This window comes from Camelina sativa, chromosome 12, assembly GCF_030686135.1.
Source record: "Camelina sativa cultivar CO46 ecotype springtype chromosome 12, ASM3068613v1".
NCBI classification, from domain to species: Eukaryota; Viridiplantae; Streptophyta; class Magnoliopsida; order Brassicales; family Brassicaceae; genus Camelina; species Camelina sativa.
The window spans coordinates 40,734,865-40,747,291 of record NC_141891.1 but is presented as its reverse complement, the minus strand read 5'-3'; the positions used below and the strand labels follow the sequence as shown (position 1 = coordinate 40,747,291).

At 35.7% G+C, this 12,427-nt stretch overlaps 1 protein-coding gene across 1 annotated transcript; it reads left to right on the top strand.

The window, feature by feature from the left end:
• Positions 1-5,631: 5,631 nt before the first annotated feature.
• On the top strand, positions 5,632-11,620 carry LOC104732901 (ARF guanine-nucleotide exchange factor GNL1). The gene is made up of 3 exons (XM_087478508.1): positions 5,632-6,274; positions 6,740-7,514; positions 7,776-11,620. The coding sequence occupies exons 2-3, from the start codon at positions 6,792-6,794 to the stop codon at positions 11,388-11,390; spliced, it is 4,338 nt and encodes a 1,445-aa protein (XP_087334634.1). The 5' UTR covers positions 5,632-6,274; positions 6,740-6,791; the 3' UTR covers positions 11,391-11,620.
• The last annotated feature ends 807 nt before the right edge of the window (positions 11,621-12,427 follow it).

The following is a 12,427-nucleotide window of genomic DNA, read 5'->3' as shown; positions in this document are numbered from 1 at the left end:
TTTAAGAAAATATTAATACAAAAATTATTTTGTAGCTCATGTAGTGGTCAGATGATAAAATGACAACTTATAAATAGAACGCAAACTACCACAGAGCTTTAGATTTTATTCCCATATAAAGCGAGCTTCCTAATTGGAACCCCTACCATGTTTCTTGTTGGGATACAAACCAAGTCCCACATCTGAAGTTTAAAGGGATTATCATTAATATATAAAGGGTTAAGGTCAGTCACTAATTGCCAATTGGTTTTTATTTAGAAGCCCAAGATAAGCCCAAATTTAACATGGTATCAGAGCCGAAGGTTTAAATTCTGGTGGACCTAGAAAAGTGGATACGGACATGCCTCTTGTTAACCCGAGTAATGGGGGCCCAAGAAGGGGTTTATTATCTGTCCAAGTGAGATCGATTCGAGTTAGTTATCATCTCGAGGAGGCGTGTTAATATCCCACTTGTGGTCCTTGATTTGAAGGGGAGATTGTTGGGATACAAACCAAGTCCCACATCTAAGTTTAAATAGATTATCATTAATATATAAAGGGTTAAGGTGAATCACTAATTGCCAATTGGTTTTTATTTAGAAGTCCAAGATAAGCCCAAATTTAACATTTCTTTCCCCCAATAACACCTTTTGATTTCTCTTTGCTCAAACTCTTCTTTCGCCATGTCTCAACCTCGAGTAAAAAGCACATTACAACTCTTCTCAATGCTCATAATGAAACCATGGTACAAACAATTGCCTTCTTTATCTCTTTCATGGAGGAAAAACCCCCGGCTCGTAAAGCCATCAACTCTACAGATGATCTTAAACACATGTGACCACATAAACCTGTTATTGAATTCACAAAGGACCAACCTCTTGTGCGAATTAACTGGCATCCTACAAGTACAACAGACAAGAAACCAGCCATCACGTAACCAAACCTCTTGTTTGTGTTTGTTTGATTCCGAGAAGACATGGCTTGTCCAATGTGAAGTAGTAAAGACCTTTGCAGCACAAGACTATAGATTGCAAAGGTCGCTTGGAGAAAGAAAATGAGAGATAACAAACAAACACATCTTCTGGAAGCGTAAGAAGCAAGCAATATAAGCACCATATAATTCCTTGTTTGATATGTACTACGAGTCCAAATTGCTACAAATCCACCAAATCTTATTCCATAAATATAAGAGATTTAGTGATTTACAGTTGAGGGGTTTGAGATACCTAGAAATAAATTTTGACAGTAAACTCAAAACTGCGTTTAGTTTTTTTCATTACACATGAATTTGAAAACTAGTTTTTAAGAATTTCATTATTTAATAGTTTTGAAGCACATCACGTAACCAAACCTCCTTAGACATGTGTTAGCAAATCTTTAGCATGTTCTTGTTTGCAGGGTCCAGTGTAGAATATTTTTCTCTTCATATCAAACACATCGAATTCAGTCTAAAAAAGGATCTTCTCTATGTATTAACTCAGACTACGTGTCTTTTTACTAGACAGTATTGGTTTTCTATTCGGGGTTTGTTATGATGTTTGTGGTAATTAATCAAAGAATAGTAAAAAAAAAATCATTGGTAGAATTGGCATTTTTACTTTCAAAATTTTGCAATCTTTGGAAGTCATATATAGTTGTCCAAATAACTTAGGTCATGAATTATTGAGAAGTTTTTGACGTGTAGATTATAGATTTTGCCCCCAAAAAAAGATTAGAGATATAAAATTTATAGATTCTTTTTATATATATTCTGCAAAAAAGAAAAATTATAATAAATACAAAAAGGGTTTAGTGGAAAAAAAATCTCAAAAACTCATCAATGTGGGATTTCGATTTTTTTTTTTTAGGAGTTTACAAGATAAAAAAAAAACTCTCAAATTCTAGATTCTTTATTTTTTGAAAAATACTTAGGTTCACCCCTTGGGGTGAACCTTTCCATTCACCCCCTCTTCTCTCAGCCAATCAGAATCTTCCATCTAATATTTTATTTAAAAAATAAATCAAAATAAAATTAAAAAGCAACCCAAATTAAGGAAACAAATTCTGTATACTTTTAATTAAGGAAAATTAAATATTTGGCTTGGTTTAGATTTTTAAAACTAGAGTAAAATTATATGTCGGTTTGGGTTTACAAATGAAGTGGTTAGGGTTTAGATTTTACAATTAAAACAAAATTATATGTCGGTTTGAGTTTACAAATGAGGTGGTTAGGGTTTAGATTTTACAATTAGAACGAAATTATATGTCGGTTTGGGTTCACAAATGAGATGGTTAAGGTTTAGATTTTATAAATAGAACAAAATTATATGTCGGTTTGGGTTCACAAATGAGATGTTAGGGTTTGGATTTTACAAGTAGAACGAAATTATATGTCGGTTTGGGTTCACAAATGAGATGGTTAGGGTTTAGATTTTACAAATAGAACAAAATTATATGTCGGTTTGGACTCACAAATGAGATGGTTAGAATTTAGATTTCATTTATGTCGGTTTGGGTTTATTAAAAAACGGTTTAAGTTTTAAATTTTATAATAATGTATACAGATTTTATTTCCTTATTTTATAAGAGGGTGAATGGAGAGGTTCACCCCTAGGGGTGAACCCAAGTATTGTTCTTATTTTTTTAAGATAACATCTTTCAATAATCTTGAATGATTATAATATAATTCCTAACAATATCAATGGTAGAATTGACATTTTTACCAAAGATTTGGAATCATTTTAAAGTTTTAAACAATCTCAAAAACTCATTAAAGTGGGATTTGGATTTTATTTAGAAAATGGAAAACTTCAAATTCTAGATTCTCGTATTACTTTATGAAAACACTTTTCAAAAAATCATGAATAGTCATAAAATATATATATATATATATTTTTTAAACTAATACCAAAAACTATTTCAAAAACCACAACATTCATGGCCTCTAAATCATTTAAAATAACTAGAGATGAAACCCGCGCGTTGCGCGGGATTTTTTGTTATTCTATTGACCATTCTATTTTATTTTTGAGAAAATATCAATAAAAGCATGAAGTTAGCAAAAATATTAATGAAATTGTCAATTACTCGGAGCTTTGAGTACTATTACCATTACAAATCAAATCTTTTTTTTAAAGTACATCATGAGATTAAGCTTCTTTTGTACTGATTTGTAATGGTAATAGTATGGTTTTAGAGTAAAAACATGGTTTTAGTGGTTGGAATTATTTTTTAACGTTAAATCGCAAACTTTTGTTAATTTTGCCAAATAAAACACATAGTTAAGTCAACTGACGGATATATTTTATAGGGTTAAGTCAACGTTGGTAAGATCCGTTAAACGGTAAAATGACGTCGATTTGTAATATTAAAAGAAAAAACATGATATGGTGATTCGAACCTGCCACCTGTTGGATGAGTTAATCAATACTTAACCAAACACATATTTATATATTTTTTGGTAATCTCTTATTTGGACTTTCTCCTTCTCACGATCGATAGAACCGCATACTTATCAGTAAAATTTTCTTTCTTCCTCATTTAAGCGTTTCCATTGACCAATTCCAATATGATTTTTTTTCTATTTCTCCATTACGATTTATCAAATTTTAATTCTATCTCACTTTCTAGATTTCGTGGCGGAGATCACCATCTCCTCGCTGAGACATTCCCAGGGATGGCGGTGGAGTTCAGATGACGATTCCCACGGAATCCATTGGCGGCTTAAATCTGAATTTGAGAAAAAGCTAAGGTTCAAATTCTTCGACAATATATATATTTTTTGTTATGTAAAATTGTCAATATACGCAGCGGCTCTGTTATTTTATTTTTAACTTACAAACGACATCGTTTCACTGTTTAACAGAAGCTATCAACGTTGACTTACATTGTAAAATTCATCTGTTAATTGACTTAACTATGTGTCTAATTTGGTAAAGTCAATAAACATTTGTGATTTAACTGAAAAAACAATAAAAGTTGACAATTTAATTCACCATAAGCAAAGTTGAGCCTTTTTAAAAACGTTTTTACTATATAACTTCATGCTTTTAATGACATTTTTCTCTTTTATTTTTATACACATTTTATTTATTTTTCCTTTCCTATGTGTTTGTGTATGGTGTAAGCTGTTATTCTCTTTCATATATATCTATATTGTATTATTAAGGCCTCAATATATATGTGGCCAAAATGGGCCATTTTTACTTGGCGATTATCCAAAGATTATTTATTACCTTGTTGGGCAGTTCTTGTTTTATTATAGGATTTTACCGTATTTTTGTGTTAATTTTCTGGTGGCTTTGTTCTGAAATGAGAGTATCCGTACTTAATTATCTTCTTCATCCAGTCATTCTTCGTGACTATTTTTGTCCTTTTCCTTTAAATTCGATTGTTCATCATCCACGTATGCATTTTTCTTTCAATTTAGGAGAGTGGTTGATTGTTTGATTGGTGATGCTTCTGGTAAGTCATGGGAAGACTGTTCATTGAGTCTATTTTGGTTTCGCTTGCTGGTGGAAGCTAAGTAGGTTGTTTAGTAGATTAGATTGTTGTTATTTTTATTTTGATGCTCGTTGATAGTGTATTATTCTATGTGTTGTTGTGAATAGTTTCGTTTCTTTTTGTTTGGTTTATCTAGTTATTAAGTTGATTTCTATGAATCTAAAAGATTAAACTGTGTTGGTCCAACCTCCATTTTGTTTTAATTTTGTTTTCTATGAATCTAAAATATACATAGAAATACCATTTTGTTTTCTTTTCCTGTATATTTCGAAATTTTTTTATTGGTTTTGATGTTTTGGGCTGATGGTTTATCTTAGAATCATGTCGATTAAAAATGTCTTGATAGTGATATTTCTACGTTTTTAATATTTTGTTATCAAAATACTTATGTTCTGGAAAATTAAATAAAAAAGAGTAGGCTTACTCCCTCCGTTTCAAAATATAGGATGTTTTAAGTAAAGCACGCAGATTAAGAAGTCTTTACTTTTAACAAGTTCAGCCAATCAGAAACAATACTGCATAATATAAAATACTAAACTAATCTAAAAGTTGCATTGAAATTTGAAAGCATCATATATTATGAAACAACAAACTTCTCCAAAACATCTTATATTTTGAAACGGAGGGAGTATAAAACTGGATAAAGCCCACATAATTTCACATTAGAGATAAAGTCCACAAAATTTATAAAAAATTATGCTGAGGTGGAGCTCTCTAATGAGAGAAAACTCTGCTATTATGGCCTTGATTGATACAAGACTTTTAAGACTTTAAAAAAATTAAAGCTTTGAAAGCCATTTATTTGCCAATCAAACTTTTTTGACTTTATTTTTTTTTAAAGCTTTGTAAGTCACTTATTTTTTTTCCTTCCTTGTTTTCTCAAAATTTTAAAAGCGTCAAAACCAGGCTTTAAAATTAAAAAAATATAAAACTTTATTTTTTTCTCCCCCATTATACTTAAAAGCTCTCCAAAAGTTTATATATAAATTTTACATAAATTATTTTTACACATTAATTATTCTTATTTTTTTCTCCTTCTTTTAAGATCCATTTTAATAATAATTATTTTTATTTTTATTATCATCATTTCAATATATTTTAATAATAAAAGTAACAGCTTCAGCTTTAAAAGTATTTGTTACTAATCAAATTTTAACAGTTAAAGTTTCTACAGTTAAAGCATCTACAGCCAAATTCTCTACAGCTAAAATTTTAAAGTTAAAGTATTTACAGCCATAAGTAACAGCCGTTACCAATCGGGGCCTATATATATGATTTTAAGTTTTAGTTTTTAATCGTATTATTTACAAATATTTAAATTTGGATAAACCCCGGCCAAACTGCATACTACACTCAACAGACCCAATGATTCTTAGTAGAACCTTTAATAAAATCTAAGCCCAATTCACAGCCCATTTTAGAGCTTCCGCTTTCCATCTTTCACAACTTCGATCATCTCTCTCAGAGGACATATCCGAAGCTTCTCCGATCTCGCAATTCACAGAGCCAATTGCAGAGAAGGATCCACGTTTCATGTGTTTCTTCTGATTCAGGAGAACAAGGGATCTGATCTCAGTTGAGTTTTAAAAGCAAGCTCTCTCACTTTCCACCGCATCGGCTCGAGCTTTCACCATTGTCTCTTCCACTAAAGAGCTTCGCCTCCGTTCACCATTACTCCGTTACAGTTGTATCTCTTCTATTTAAAAAGAGTAGAAGCTAGGAAAGGTTTTGGATCTCCTTTTCCCGATCCCGATCTCTCCTGCCAAATTCCGCTGGTTTTTTGCAGTACCTCTGTGTCGTGATCTGCTGCCAGGTAAACTGAACTTGCCTCGATCCACTTCCTCCTACGCTTTTCGTTTTTGAAATCTCCGTTTAGAACTGTGATTAGTTCTCAAGGTTTCGTGGTTTTTGCTGATTTGCTATACCTCTATCGAACTTAGTTAGATCTGAATTTGTGTTACTTAGTTTAGTTTTAGTCACCGATATATCTGAAGCCTATGATTACATAGATCGGAATAAGTTACTGAGAATATCTGAATTTGGCGAAAGAGTTTGTGTAAACTGATTTAGTCAATGTAGCCTTCAGCAGATTTATGGATGAGAATGGGAAAATGTATGTTTGTGCATGTAACTATCTTCTGTTAAGCTAATGTATAAATGCCAATCACCTTAAGTGAACTTTCGATTTTGTTCAGTTGATATCAAGGAATGATTTACATAACTTTGTTTGGTTATTGTCAATTTGAATCTAAGCATGAAAGCTTTTTACAATTTGCAGCCTGCATGCTTCGTGTGTGTTTTGGTGTTTGAGCCAAGAAGTTGGGACGAGTATGGGGTATCAAAATCATGCTTCGGGAAGTAACTCGTTCCATGGAGAGTTCAAGAGTTGTCACTCCAAACCGTCCAAGGGTGCTGTGGCATCAATGATCAATTCTGAAATTGGTGCAGTTTTGGCTGTGATGAGGAGAAATGTACGGTGGGGTGTACGCTATATTGCAGATGATGATCAGTTAGAGCATTCTCTTATCCATTCTTTGAAAGAATTGCGTAAGCAGATATTTTTATGGCAAAGCAATTGGCAAAATGTTGACCCGATACTGTACATACGGCCTTTTTTGGATGTTATATTGTCGGATGAAACTGGGGCTCCAATCACTGGCGTTGCTTTGTCATCTGTCTACAAGATCTTGACCCTTGACATTTTTACCCTTGAAACCGTGAATGTGGGAGAGGCAATGCATATCATAGTTGATGCTGTAAAAAGCTGTCGTTTCGAGGTAACTGATCCAGCCTCAGAGGAAGTGGTTCTGATGAAGATACTTCAAGTTCTGCTGGCTTGCATAAAGAGTAAGGCCTCTAGTGGATTGAGTAATCAAGACATTTGCACCATCGTCAACACTTGTTTGCGTGTTGTTCATCAATCAAGTTCCAAAAGTGAATTGTTGCAGCGTATAGCTCGCCACACAATGCATGAGTTGATTAGATGTATATTCTCTCAGCTTCCTTCTATCATCCCCTTGGCTAATGAAACTGAATTACATGTCAGCGATAAGGTAATACAAATTAATCTTTCATGCCAGCATATTTTAAGAGTGGTCTACATGTTAAGCCCCTATAGATATAAGATTTAAACATGCACAAAATTGTATTGCGTTATGATTTATCTGCTAAACATGTTGATTGATAGAAGATTGCTCATCTTAAAACTTACGCAGATGAGTAAGTTTTAAGGTGTATTGTATTACGAAGATAGCAATATCTTGTCAAGAGTGTTTGTTGTTCACAAATTTCTAACGCTATTCTATGTTGTCTAGGTGGGAACAGTGGACTGGGATCAGAATTCTGGAGAAAGCAAAGTTGAAAATGGAAATATTGCTAGTGTATCTGATTCTCTCGGCACTGAAAAAGATTCTCCAAGTTCTGAGATGGTTATTCCAGAAGCAGAAGTTCGAAATGATGAAAAGAAAACTGAGGTCAACGATGACTTGAATGTTGCTGCAAATGGTGAAAATGCAATGATGGCGCCTTTTGGTATTCCATGCATGGTAGAGATTTTTCATTTCTTGTGTACCCTATTGAATGTTGGAGAAAATGGTGAAGTCAATTCCAGATCCAACCCAATAGCGGTTGATGAAGATGTTCCTCTTTTCGCTCTAGGCTTAATTAATTCTGCTATAGAACTTGGAGGGCCTTCTTTCCGTGAGCACCCAAAGCTGTTGAATTTGATTCAGGATGAGTTATTCTCTAGCTTGATGCAGTTTGGTGTGTCCATGAGCCCTCTGATTCTTTCTACAGTTTGCAGCATCGTTCTTAATCTCTACCTAAATCTTCGTACTGAGCTTAAGGTACAGCTTGAAGCTTTCTTTTCATATGTACTTCTGAGGTGTGCACAGAGCAAACATGGCTCTTCGTATCAGCAACAGGAGGTTGCTATGGAGGCTCTGGTTGATCTTTGCAGACAGCATACTTTCATGGCTGAAGTGTTTGCAAATTTCGATTGTGATATAACCTGCAGTAATGTGTTTGAAGATGTTTCAAACCTGCTATCCAAGAGTGCGTTCCCAGTTAATGGGCCTTTATCTGCTATGCATATACTTGCACTGGATGGGTTAATTTCTATGGTTCAGGGAATGGCTGAGAGGGTGGGTGAGGAATTGCCCGCTACAGATGTTCCTACACATGAAGAAGGATATGAGGAATTCTGGACAGCGAGATGTGAGAATTACGGAGATCCTAATTTTTGGGTTCCTTTTGTCCGAAAGGCAAAGCATTTAAAGAAAAAGCTGATGCTTGGGGCTGATCATTTTAACCGTGATCCTAAAAAAGGCTTACAGTATCTCCAAGGGATGCACTTGTTGCCTAAGGAACTTGATCCAAAGAGTGTGGCATGTTTCTTCAGGTATACATGTGGGTTAGATATGAATCTTATAGGAGATTTCCTCGGAAGTCATGACCAGTTCTGTGTTCAGGTGCTTCATGAGTTTGCCAAGACGTTCGACTTCCAGAACATGAATCTTGCTACTGCTCTGCGTCTCTTTGTAGGTACCTTTAGGTTGCCTGGCGAGGCACAGAAGATACAGAGAGTGCTGGAGGCGTTTTCTGAGAGATACTATGAACAGTCACCACATATACTGATTAATAAAGATGCTGCCTTCGTGTTAGCTTACTCGATTATATTGCTGAACGTTGATCAGCACAACAAGCAGGTGAAGACAAGGATGACTGAAGAAGATTTCATCCGTAACAACAGGGAGATAAATGGAGGCGCAGACCTTCCTAGAGAGTACCTATCTGAGATTTATCATTCAATTAGCAGCAGTGAGATTCAGATGAACGCAGATAAGGGAACCGGCTTCCAAATGATTACTGCCAGTCGTTGGATTAGTGTGATTTACAAATCCAAAGAAACCAGTCCCTATATCCTATGTGACTCTGCATCCCATCTGGACCGCGACATGTTTTGTATTGTGTCTGGTCCCACTATTGCAGCTACGACAGTGGTTTTTGAGCAAGCAGAGCAAGAAGATGTTTTGCAGAGATGTGTCGATGGATTATTGGCCATTGCAAAACTTTCAGCATATTATCATTTGAACAGTATTTTGGATGATCTGGTTGTGTCTCTCTGCAAATTCACACCTTTCTTCACCCCGTTATCTGCCGATGAAGCTGTTCTTGCTTTAGGAGAAGATGCCAGAGCGAGAATGGCTACTGAAGCTGTTTTCTTGATCGCAAATAAATATGGTGACTATATCAGTTCGGGCTGGAAAAACATACTGGAATGTGTCTTGAGCCTCAATAAACTCCAGATTTTACCAGTTCATATAGCTAGTGATGCAGCGGATGACCCAGAGCCGTCAACTAGTAACTTTGAGCAAGAAAAACCATCCACAAATCCGCTGTCAGTAGTATCACAGCCACAACCCTCAGCGGCGCCTCGCAAAACATCTAGTTTTATTGGTCGGTTTCTTTGGTCTTTGGATGTGGAGGAGACGTATGCATTACCAACCGAGGAAGAACTGGTAGTTTATAAACATGCTCGTGGGATAGTGAAAGATTGTCACATTGATAGCATATTCTCAGACAGCAAGTTTCTCCAAGCTGAGTCTCTGCAGCAGCTTGTTAACTCTCTCATAAAAGCACCCGAGAAAGATGAAGCTAGTGCTGTCTTTTGCCTGGAGCTTCTGATTGCAGTAACTCTTAACAACCGAGACAGAATCCTATTGATTTGGCAAACTGCTTATGAGCATATCTCGGGTATAGTTCAATCAACGTCAACACCATGCGCACTTGTTGAAAAGGCTGTTTTTGGTGTTTTGAAGATTTGCCAGAGATTATTGCCATACAAGGAAAATCTAACAGATGAACTTCTGAAATCACTCCAACTTGTTCTCAAGCTTAAGGCAAACGTGGCTGATGCATACTGTGAACGAATTACACAAGAAGTTGGCCGTCTTGTGAAAGCGAATGCATCTCATATTAGATCTTATATTGGTTGGCGAACGATCATATCTCTGCTATCAATCACAGCTCGGCATCCAGAAGCTTCTGATGCTGGATTTGAAGCCCTCCGGTTTATAATGTCAGAAGGAGCACACTTGTTACCTTCAAACTACATTCTCTGTTTAGATGCAGCTGGGCAGTTTGCTGAATCCCGACTTGGTGATATTGATCGGTCCATCTCAGCAATTGACTTAATGTCAAACTCTGTTTTTAGTCTTGCAAGATGGTCTCAAGAGGCGAAAAACTCTGTTGGAGAAGATTATGCTATGATGAAACTAAGTCAAGATATTGGAGAAATGTGGCTCAGACTTGTGGAAAACCTCAAGGGAGTTTGTCTTGATCAACGCGACCAAGTGAGAAACCACGCAATTTTAATGTTGCAGCGAGCTATAGGCGGTGCAGAAGGGATCATGTTGCCACAACCTCTATGGTTCAAATGCTTCGATTCCTCAGTCTTCCCATTGCTAGACGATTTGCTCGCTATTTCGATCGAGAATTCAAAAAAGACTTTCAAGAAAACAGTTGAAGAAACGCTTGTTCTCGCCACGAAGCTCATGTCAAAAGCTTTTCTTCAATCTCTTGAAGATATCTCACAGCAACCATCATTCTGTAGACTCTGGCTCGGTGTCTTGAACCGTTTGGAGACTTACATGTCAACCAAATTCAGAGGAAAACGCAGCGAGAAGATCCATGAACTCATACCGGAACTGCTCAAGAACACATTGCTGGTGATGAAGACGACGGGAGTTTTATTACCAGGTGATGACATCGGAAGTGACAGTTTCTGGCAACTAACGTGGCTTCACGTCAAGAAGATCTCTCCATCTCTGCAATCTGAAGTTTTCCCACAAGAGGAGCTTGATCAGTTTCAGAGACGAAACGCAAAGCCTGAGGATTCTCCGGCACCGGAAAATGAGGACCGAGACTGAGACGGTGGTGGAGTAGAGAATATTTGTTTTATACAGATGAAAAAGCATATTCAAGAATATCGAAATTTTTTTTTGCAGTATAGCTTTTTTTATGTTTTTTTTTAATATAGTGAATCAGTGATTATAATACTTTTGGAGTTTCGAGCGTTTGGGGTTTTTTCCTAAAATGGAATGTCACGTTGTTGAAATTATGTGGTTGACTGGAAATATATTCGGAGGCACTTTGGAAACTGATGGTCCTTACTATGTTATTTTTTCTAAGCATGGGCATTGGTGTCCCATGGTTTTTGGTCTCCCAATTTTAATATTATTATTTAGAAAGTTTCTTATTTTTAGTATAAGCATTGGTGTTTATGATTTTTTGGTCCAATTCACACTTATTTGATACATCCTTAGGCACAAAATTTCATTGGAGAATCACATATGCGAAATATAAAAATGCAAAGATCTCTACAATGTAGTCATAATCAACCCAGAAAATGCAAAAAAAAATTTCTCCAATCAAACTGATTGAAGAAATCTCAAATAGCAATAGATCACGGTATAATCATAATCCAAAAGAACAAGGAAACAAACGATCAGCAGAATACAAGATCGGAGAAGAATCGATGAAAGATTCGAATATTCAAAAACGCAGGATCGAGACGTCGGAACAAAAACTGAAGAAATCAGAATTACAATACCTTGAGAGAGAGAGAGCTCTCGCTTCGTCGTTCCCAGTAATTAATTTGATCAAGACGATACTGCTTGCTTATTACCCAAAAACTTCTGCGAATCATCACCTTCCACGTGTCCTGGGGACGGCAAAAAAACGTCGCAAATAAAGAATCAATACTTCAATATTGAGCCATTTTCGATTTATTTTAAAAACACATTTGCTGGGGGACGGCCCAAAACAATGCCATTGCACATGGTCTAAGGGAGTTGAAATATACCTCTTTCGCTTCAAATTCGTGTCAGCTTGTGTAATCCGAGTAGAAAGTTTTCCTAAAAAAATATGGTTTTAACTTTCACTCAAGGTCGAGGCTTCTATGTGA